We start from the raw sequence: 10,600 nt of genomic DNA on the forward strand, positions 1-10,600 counted from the left end.
AAAGATTTAACATACATTCTTGTAATTTTTATATTCAAATGTATGTAGCTATTTGAACTATATACAACGGACAAATTGAGCTATCCAGGGATACTTGATATGTGGGGTTTACTGGTAAGGAAATATGTTTTGGGGTATTTTGTTAATGCCCCTTGATGTCTGAAAGTTAGATTAGCAGTTCTCTATCTAGTTATCTCATGGACACAGAGGCTCCCTTTTTTCGTTTACAACCCCCTGCTGGAGATCTGTGTATAAATGTGTTTACTGTGAACAAAGAAACCATTCCTAATTTTACCCTTAATCAAGCTTCGACTGAAGTTTGGGTGGGCGGCTATATCACTGGACACCCTGCTGCAGAACAAGAGAGCGTTTGGCAGAGATACTCTGGTTGTGTATTTGAGCTCCACCACAGCCATATTTTAATTCAAAATCTATTTTTATGAGGTTTCACAGAGCGCAATTACTTTAGATCATTGTGGATTAAAGGGAATTTCTAAGCACCAAAGCAGATTACTGAAGTATTTGGGTTTGTTTTTTGGTGTATTTCTAGGTCATGCAGTGCCATAGCTCAATTCTTTTCCATTTGAGATGTCAGTCATTTTTTGCAAAGCTCTAGCCCCCCATCTTCTCTTGCTGTATTACACACTGCCTTCCCTATACACATCCAGGAAGAGAGCACATTTTTGCACTTCCCTTATTGCATTGTGTATTTATTTTAGAATGTTTTCCTGCCCCTTAAATTGCCTGCTAGAGCCTACAGCAACTTGTGTGTGATTTAAGTCCAAGCAATGAAGCAGAAAATGAGAACTTCTAAAATGAACTTACTGCTCTATAAAATGAAACCTTTTTCCTATGAAGGTTGTGAGTCTCAATTATGGGATGAGTCTTAAATTATTATCTTTATACAGCTTAACTCCTAAATGGCAGGACATTTTTCTGTAAAACTAAAACTGCTAAACTAAAGTAATTTTGTGCTTAGAATGGATATTCTAAGCACCAAAACACATTTAGTTTAATGAAGCCGTTTGTGTATAGTTCATGCCCTACAATCTCACTGCTCAATTCTCTGCAATTTGAGTTCAATTCCTTTTGATTATGTTTATGCAGCTAACCACTTCTCCCCTGACTTTGATTCAGCCTTCATGAACAAAATTGCATTTTTAATCTAATCAGTGGCTTCACCGTGTTTGCTTTTTTCATTTTTATTTTTTTTGTGCTCTAATTAAACTGTAATCACACACAGGCTGCTGTAGCATGCTATTAACAGCAGGAGAAAATACATTCTGAATTAAACAGACTGTGCAGTAGGGAAAGTTTAAACAGATCTCTCTCTTTACAAGATATGTGTAGAGACATGTTGGTCACATACAGGGGAGGTGTGACTTTGGCTGTATAAACAAAGTGATTTAACTCCTAAATGGCAGAGAATTGAGCAGTTATACTGCAGGGGCATGATCTATACACCTAAAAAACACTATTAAACTTTGTCCCAACTTGCTTTTCAAAATGAGTTTACAATGTGAGGATGAAAAGGAGTCTGAAAAAGATAATTGATCAATGGTGTTCAGGGTCTGGATTGTGATTGTATGTTAATTTGTATTATAATTGATTTATTGTTTGTTTTTAATTTATGTATTTGCTAGTTATATATTTTTTCAATTTTTGTAATCTTAAACTTGCAAATGTATTAAATACGTTATAAAGCAGATATTTAAAGGAAAATTTAGATCCTCTTTTTCCAACTCAAATATATTAAACAAGTATCTTGCATATGTTTGTTTTGTGCAGAGGTGGAACAGAATCCACTCGACAAGCAACTCATCTAATTAATGCACTCATTAAAGACCCTGATAAAGAAATTGATGAACTTATCCCAAAGAACCGCTTAAAAAGTTCCTCTGCAAATGCGAAAACAGCATCTTCAACTTCTACCATTTCTTCTGTAAACAGTTCAGTTATGGGTATTAAAGTCACTGCTGTCACAGTGTCCCCAACATCACAAGCTGCCTCTGCCCTCTCTGTGCCAGCCATTACTTCAGCATCTGCTCATAAGCCCTTGAAAAACCCAGTGAATAATGTGCGACCCGGATTTCCAGTTTCTCTTCCTTTGGCTTATCCTCCACCGCAGTTTGCCCATGCATTACTTGCAGCTCAGACTTTTCAGCAGATCCGTCCACCTCGATTGCCCATGACGCACTTTGGAAGTACTTTCCCTTCTGCACAGTCCACCTGGGGCCCGTTTCCTGTCAGACCACTCAGCCCCGCAAGAGCTACTAACTCTCCTAAATCTCACGTGATGCCTCGCCATACTACACAAAATATCAGTAGCCCTCAGGTGATCCATGGAGTCCCTTCTAGTAGCCCAGCTGTTACCACAAACTCTGCAGCCACAAGTGTGCCTGTCTCATCTACAAGTGGGAGCCTCAGTTCACCCTCAGCCAGAAGACAACTCTTTGTCACTGTAGTGAAAACCTCTAATGCCACAGCAACCACAGTTACCACAACTGCAAGCAACCACATCACTACACCAACAGCCTCCACCTGCCCTGTCCCCACTGCCAAAGAACACCGGCCTGCATCATCACCTTCATCCCCATCACCACCATCCTTACCTGGAGGGGGATCTAGAAGCAGCCCCTCTGATTGCCTGACATGCTCTCCAAACAAAGGGACCTCACTTTCCTCTGAACAGGACATGGTTAACCAGCCTGTCATGGAGTCACCTAGCTCAGGCAACAGTAAGCAAGCGAGCTCTACCTCTGGGAGTACCCAAATACATCCAGCACATCAGCATACTTCAAATTCTGTTTCTCATGATTCCCGACCTCCAGTAATGCAAACACCAGCTCCCCCACCTCCAGACCCAAGGATGACATCATCCCTCAATTTAGCAGTTAGTGGTTCCTCTCACCAGGCTGCTACATCTAACATCTCTTCATCGTATTCCTTATCCCAACCATCTATGGTGTCTACTCAGTCTGCTGCTAAGATTGAAAACTCTGCAGTTAGACCTCACTTACATGGAGCTAATCCTGCTCACAAGAATCAAGTTCCTGTACAAAGTTCCTCTGTCTCTGGCCTCGTTTCACATTCAAATATGAAACGACCCCAAAATGTGCAGTCTTCTGGTCCACACAATATAAGTACACAAAATGCTGCTCAAAATTCTGGTCATCCCTCAAGTAAACCTATGGGCCCTAACTTCAGTTCAGCTTTACCATTCAGTCCATTTAGCACATTATTTGAAAACAACCCAAACCCGCCTCATCCTTTTTGGGGTGGCTCCATGGTTACTAATCAATCCGCTCAAGATTCCATGCTCTCCAATCAGTCTTCATATTTGCCAAATCCTGATTCAATGCTTCCATCGGATACTTCCAAAGCCCCTGGTTTCAGGCCACCAATGCAGAGGCCTCCTCCAAGTCAATCAGGTAAGTTAGTGGAGTATCTCCCATTTTGAAGCTGGTTTCTGAATTAAAGGGATTTTATAGTGCCAGGAAAACAAAGCCAAAGGGATTAAAACCCTTTCAGTCACTTAAATGAATCCAGCACCGCTGTCCCTCAGTGCTGGGTCAAGCTCCGCCCACACTGCTCCCCCACAGTCAGCCGGTGGAGGAGTCCTAATGCACATGCGTGGCGAAGGCTGCGCTCGTATTAGGGGAAAATCTGAAGCTGGAAGTGGTCATGCAAAGCGTGAGGATGTCCAGTGTCAGATACTGGACCAAAGGTCTGTTTCAATTCAGGAAGTCCCATTAGTGACTGTCTGGTAGACAGCCACTAAATGAGGAGTTAACCCTCACTGTAGGTTTATGGGACATTGCACCCAGACCACTTCAATGAGCTGAAGGGCCTGGGTGTCTACAGTGTCCTTTTAATACTTCAGGGGGGGGGGGGGTGTTTAATGTTGCATTAGATATAATAAGATATTTTAAAAGATAAATAAAGAGAGAGAAGCCCTTAAATTACTGTTAAACAAACGCATAGCACAAATTCTGGGTTTTGTTTTGGTCCAGGAAGTCAACCATTGTCTTTGTTTAGGATTAATTAATTAATAGTATCAGCATAACTTATATTTATTTAACATTTTCAAGGTATTGTGAATATGGATTCATCTTACACGTCTGCAGCATCATCCTCTGCCCATCTGGGTTCCTATGCCTCTCTTTCTGGAAGTCAAATGTATGCACCTGGGGGAGCACCTGCTGCTGCAAATTTCAACAGACAACATTTTTCTCCTCTTAGTTTATTGACCCCATGTTCATCGGCATCTAGTGGTATGAAAACAAACCTGTACTATTTCTTGTAAAGTATTTACAGTATCTATCCTTGTGTTTGTATATTTCAGATGATATAATGGGGTTTACTTTTTGGAAGGGAAATGTTTTGCTACCTTAACAGCTCCATATTGTAATTATAGCTTCCTAAGTTGCATGTATTCTTTGGTTTACTGTGACTCATTCACAGCCTTATGGTGGAGTTTGTGGCTCTGCCTTAAAGCATTGTCAGTAATTGAACAGTAAATTACTCTTGCTTACTCACATACCAGCTTATACTCATTTGTTGGTTTGTTATTGCTGATGAGGAAAGGCTTTTTCAAGTATAGTTCCCTAGGAGTAAGCTTTTGCCACTCTAGAGAGTGCCCCTGTATATGTAGTGATTTATGCTGTGCAGGGACAATTCATTGTTTCTGCTTGTTCTGCCTTGTAAGTCCACTGCAGATCATTAACATTTCAGAAAAAAAAAACATTTTTTCTACTGTGAACAAATTATTAACTTATCCAAATGTGTGTTTTGTTTTTTTTTCGTTTTTTTGCATGGATATTGGATAGTGCGCTTGTACAATTGAAATATTCATTATAAAAGGTGTTTCTTTCCATTACTTTAATTACATTAATTTCATAGACTCCTCAGCCCAGACTGTATCTGCTGCTGTACGAGCACAGTCTCCTTCCCCATCAGGAGTACCTATGGTATCTGAGAAACCCAATTCGGTGCCTCATGACAGAAAAGTTCCTGTGCCAATTGGAACAGAGCGGTCAGCAAGAATACGGCAAACTGGGACCTCTACACCATCTGTAATTGGGAGCAACTTGGCAGCGTCAGTGGGTCACAGTGGCATCTGGTCTTTTGAAGGCATGGGAGGTAGCCAAGGTAAGATAAAGCATGGAAACATCATTTACGGTTATTGCTGTAGCTATTGGTAGACATTGTGTATGGATTTAGTCTCGTATTTCTGATCAATTAAATCTGAAATGGCATATGTTTTGGTTTGCTTTTTTAGATGCAATTTCTTGTACATGCAGTTTTTATTGTATTCTGTATTTACTATACTTTTGTATACTTGCTCACATTATTGTTTACTTTTCTGGGTGTTTGGCATCGTCTCCAGTAAATGTCTTAGTCACTTCACATATTAGCAGTCCTTGCTAATGCTCTAAAGCTGCCTGTCCATTAACTTCAAATCTCTCCTGAACCCTCCTTTCTCAAGTCCCCTTTATAACCTTTAGAGTGTAAGCTTACCAACTATTTAGCTTACTACTTTGTATAAAAGGGCTGTAAATGCTAGATCTCTGCTCATTGGCAGAGTCCTATATTCCTTTTATAATGGTTTATCTTTGCCAGGGGAAGGCCTGGTCCATGACATCTAGAGTGCTGATGGTTGCCTATCCCTTGGTCTATACTGTGCAGTCAATATAGATTGTACAGCACTGCTGAATATGTTGGCACTTTATAAATGCCAGTAATAGTACTAGTAATAATAAAGTAAAAACGGAGTTTAGAAATGGCATCAATATTGTGTTGATGATGTAAAGTGCAAGTTGTGTGACTTTTGAATATTTCTTGAATAATACTTTTTGAATATTTCATTTTTGTTTGGCAGATAAAGTTTCAGATTGGTGCCACACAGGAATGAGTAATCACATGATGCACAGGCCCATGTCAGATCCAGGAGTGTTTTCACAGCATCAAGGAATGGAAAGAGATAACTCCGGCATTGTACCTGCATCAGGAGCCTACCATCAACATGTTCCAACTGGTTACATGGATTTTCCTAAAGTCGGGGTAATCTAAAATATTTTGTTATACTTACAAAGTGTTGGGGGCCGCCCTTACTTTTATTCAGTATTTGCAACAAAAAAAAGCTGCTCTGCAAATTTTTTAGTTTGATTATTAGTTAAAGGGAATGGAATTTAGAAATACACACCCAAATAAATATTATTTTTCCTACAAGTATACAAAACATATCAAACTATAAACTAAGTTAGCTAAACATGTCCATTACTTGCAGCAAGTTTCATCTTCAAGTGATGCCCTATTGGAGAGTTTAATAGAATAGGGTCAAATATTCAGCTGATGTTCAAAATGGCCACATCACTGTAGTATCTCGGACCATGATCAAGCTGAATCATGTGCTACATTAAAGGAAAACTCCACAGTCCAAAAGCACTTCAACTTGCTGATTAAGGAGTTATCCTAGATTTCTATGAGAAATCGGCACTTCTAGAAATCAACTATGGAACACTCACCTGGCTGTCAGCCATTAGAGGTCTGCAACCTCCTTCCATTGGCTCCCATGATCTAATGGAAGTTGTAGGCAAGCTCTGCTTGTGTGTGTCTGCCTCCTCCCACACAGACCTTTACCAGACCAGACACACATGCACAAACTCTGGTTATTTCCATGTAAAGAGACTGAAAGTCTCCAAGGAAAAATGGGGTGCTTGGCTAGCTGAAGCTGTTTAGCAGTTTAGCAGGTCAGCAGTCTTTTCAAACTTTTAAGATATACTCCTAATGAATACATGCATGAAAAATGTGTGCATTCACTGGGGGTATATCTGCTAAACATTAATTTTAAATTTAATTTTGCCAATTTGGGCAGTGGAGTCTTCCTTTAAGATGAACACAGATCATATGTCAAGATTTTTTATTTTTTGCAGAATACCACCAAAATGTTCAATGGGTTGAGGAAATGGATTTAGTGTCCCTTTTAACTACCACTTTTCAATTATGCTTGCAAAGATTGAGCTTGATGCAATTTAGAGTGATGCAATTTATTTTTTAACCCATATTGCAGTCACCGCTGTAGTCATGCACTGTGACATTATTAGTTTGTGACTCTAATAAATTCCTATGTATGGGTACTTTTTATGTCAATTTTCAGTGTAGCGTGTATTTTTGCAGGGCATGCCTTTCTCAATGTATGGAAATGCCATGATGCCTCCTGTAGCTCAAATGCCAGATGGAACAGGCGGACCTATTTTCAATGGACCTCATGCTGCTGATCCTTCTTGGAATTCACTTATAAAGATGGTTTCCAACTCAACAGAGAATGGGCCTCAAACTGTAAGGAAACTGCTTGATATCTGTTTTCTTTCCAAGTCATGAATTTAATATGATTTAGTTAAAAATTTCAGACGTTTTAAAACTTTTATTCTATTTTATCATAATTTTTTTTACTACAAGTAATACTGAAGAGATGAAGTAAAACATGTCACTTATTTTTCAATACATTATATAGACAATGCATTTAAATAAATTGAAGAAAAGTTATTCACCTTTAAAGTTTTCCTGAGTGCACTGTTTGACAGGTCTGTCTTCTACTACAAACAGATCCCTCACAAACCAGGAAGAGCCTTTGATCCCAAAAAGCAGTTTGATTTGTCACATAAGGGTTCTGGTTGTGTGCAGCTCTCCCCAGAGGCACAGTCTGAGCAGTCAACCCAAGTTTTGTGCAAATGCCTCACAGCCAGAACAGATTATTTTAAGACTGTGTTAGAGCTGCACCACTTCAATATCGAAGCATCTCTAAATGAGAGCTGGGTACTCTCTACACCATCATCTTTACAATAATATAAAGTTGTGATGGTGCTTATTAATCCTTTAAGTGGATTGTTTAGTACACTAGCCTGATACCTATGAACAGGTAGTTTGATAAGTCTAGTTTACAGAGATGATAGGTGAGACTTTGAAAGAAAAAAAAATATATATATTTGTTAATTCTAATCTTCTTAGTAGTAAAGCTCTTGCTGTATAGTGGTATATTTAGTTCAGATGCCCTACCTCCAGTAGCACTTCCCTCTGGCTACTTTTAGTTTTGCTGGTAAGACCTAAGAGGGAGACAGAATTGTACACTGTAGAATATCGTTAGGCCCTATAGCTTGAAACATTTTACCTAAAGCCTCTAATATATTGGTTTAACCTGGTATCTTCACTAAAAAATGACAATTTGTGCTATAAGAATAAAGAAAATGTTTACATGTCTCATTTCTCACCAGCTGAGTATCTTTCAGCAACAAGATAAATTGCTGTCATGTATTCAGGCTTTTTGTGTTCTGTTCATGCTGTGTATAGAATTCCTAATACATAGGGACTTCTATGCACCATAACCACTAAGACTGTAACCATAACTGTAAACGTTATGGTGCCTGAAGTTTCCTGTCGCTGTCCGACCTCTTGTAAGGAGTCAAACCATTCTCCATTGATTTAAAACTTACTTGGCCCTGGTGCCCTATTTTTTTGTTTTCTCGCTAGCATTAGAGTGGAGTTTCTGCTTTAGCTATATTAATTATGTGCAACATTTCACATTATTTGTTGGAGACTGTCTGCTGATGCTTTCAGCTGCTGAATAATGTAAAAAGTTGCACACAATTATCAATATCAAGAAGACCAATTAGACTGCAATCGCCCAAGCAAATTGAGTGGCAAAAGCCAGTGAACTCCAGGCATTATAACCATTACAGCCTGTTTTGTGACTACATATGCAGAGTGTAAAATCCCTGAAAAGAAGTATTGAATTTTGCCTGTAACAAATGTATTTACCAAAGAAAAGTGTGTCAATGTGGCTATAAAAGTGAAACAAATGCAATAATTCCACACTAAACTGGGTTCAGTGTTGAACTTAAAATGTATTTAAAAAAAAAAACTGAAGATGTGATAAAACACTAATTTATTTTAATGCATGCAGCCACATATTATAACTGGCATTTCTAACGTGCCAACATATTCCGCAGCGCTATGCATCTAAAAAGCCACAAATTGAGTGACTTAAAGGGACACTTCAGGCACTTCAACTTCAAATTAAGTTATGGTGCTAGGAGGCCCCCCAGTAGCACTCTTACCTCAAGGGATTAAACCAAAGGTAACCCCAAAGTAGCCAGTGGAAAAGTCCACTTACCCTCCTACATCCAGCTTCTGCGTTTTCACCGGGCAGGGGCGCTGCTGATTGGCTGAGAGGGGTCAGCTGACTCTCAGCCAAGCAGTGACACCCCATTCACAAAACTGGCTTGGGAAAGGTACGTTGGAGAACGGTTTGATCCTTCACGGTAAGAGTGCCCCTGGGATTTATTGGCACCATAACAACTGTATTTAGTTGTTTTGATTCCTGGAGTGTCCCTTTAATTAAGGAAAGTAATAAATCTGTAAATTAAATGTACAGTGAAAATTATGAGTGTATTTTTTTATTTTAAATTTAAAACAAGTTATTGCCATTGTATAGAGTACATTGGCATATGTGATAGATATGCGCTATATATATATATATATATATATATATATATATATATATTTAATTTTTAAATTAAATAAACCAGTTAATAAGCTTTTTTTTTTTTTTTTTTTTTTTTTTTGGTTGTAGGTATGGACTGGAACCTGGGCTCCTCACATGAACAGTGTGCACATGAACCAGATGGGCTGAATTGGATTCTCTAGCATGGAAAATCCTAAAGTGAGGGAGGGAGGGGAGGGACAAAACTTTCATCCCACAGAGGCAAAAAGATGACATGCTCACAGATCATTCTACTGATGTGCTTGACTGAAGTGTGTAGGCTTTTTGCAGAAGAAATTACTAACTGACCTTTTTCTGTGACCGTTGTGACCACCCAGTCCCATCAACATAAATCTCACTAGTTATCCCTTTCTTTTTCTTTTTTCTTCCTCCTTTTTTTGTTTTGTTTATGGACATAACTTTTTCTTTCTTTCTTTCCTTTTTTTTTCTCTTTTTTCCTTGAAGCTGTTTGGCTGGTTGGTTTTAGTACTGTAAACTGCTTCGAGCAAACACCGAAAAATTAGCAAAATTATGTAACTGATTCTGATGTTTTAGAATGGCAAATAAATGTACAATTGTTTACATAACAGAAATGGCTAAGCAGAGAATTCAATATGTCAGTATAGAGGCTCTACAGTATGTAGACTTAAATTAATGTGAGATGTACCTTCATATTCAGAAATCTGGATGTTTCCTTCATACATTAAACTATTAATAAGCATTACATTTCTTCTTGTTTACTTTTGAGCTTTCATTGAGTGTTATATATTGGTGTTTACCTTAAGCACACTGTATTATTCACAAATGCTTTAATATATATTTATTAACACAGAGAGCATGCTACATAAAAAAATGCAGTAGTCGTTAAAATTAATAGGCTGCGCTTTGCAACCCAACAGATTGTGCTCAATGCTTCATATGAACAAATCAGTTGCCAGACAGACCCTTTAAAACTATGTAAATTTAAAGTGTGTTGACACATTTATGTTTGAATGAATTTGGAAGCTGGTGTGACTGTAATATGAGGATTCTGCTTTTGTTTTCTTTTACACATGCAAT

General features: G+C 38.5%; 1 protein-coding gene across 1 annotated transcript in view; it reads left to right on the forward strand.

The window, feature by feature from the left end:
- The window catches only part of ANKRD17 (ankyrin repeat domain 17), a 97,007-nt gene extending 86,742 nt beyond the window's left edge, over positions 1–10,265 (forward strand). The window contains exons 30-35 of the mRNA XM_063458664.1: positions 1,789–3,431; positions 4,092–4,274; positions 4,903–5,151; positions 5,882–6,063; positions 7,180–7,341; positions 9,632–10,265. Of these exons, the coding sequence (XP_063314734.1) occupies positions 1,789–3,431; positions 4,092–4,274; positions 4,903–5,151; positions 5,882–6,063; positions 7,180–7,341; positions 9,632–9,691 (2,479 nt within the window). The 3' untranslated portion in view covers positions 9,692–10,265. The remainder of the gene's footprint in view (positions 1–1,788; positions 3,432–4,091; positions 4,275–4,902; positions 5,152–5,881; positions 6,064–7,179; positions 7,342–9,631) is intronic.
- Positions 10,266–10,600: the final 335 nt, after the last annotated feature.

The sequence above is a fragment of the Pelobates fuscus genome, chromosome 6, assembly GCF_036172605.1.
Source record: "Pelobates fuscus isolate aPelFus1 chromosome 6, aPelFus1.pri, whole genome shotgun sequence".
Classification (NCBI taxonomy): Eukaryota; Metazoa; Chordata; class Amphibia; order Anura; family Pelobatidae; genus Pelobates; species Pelobates fuscus.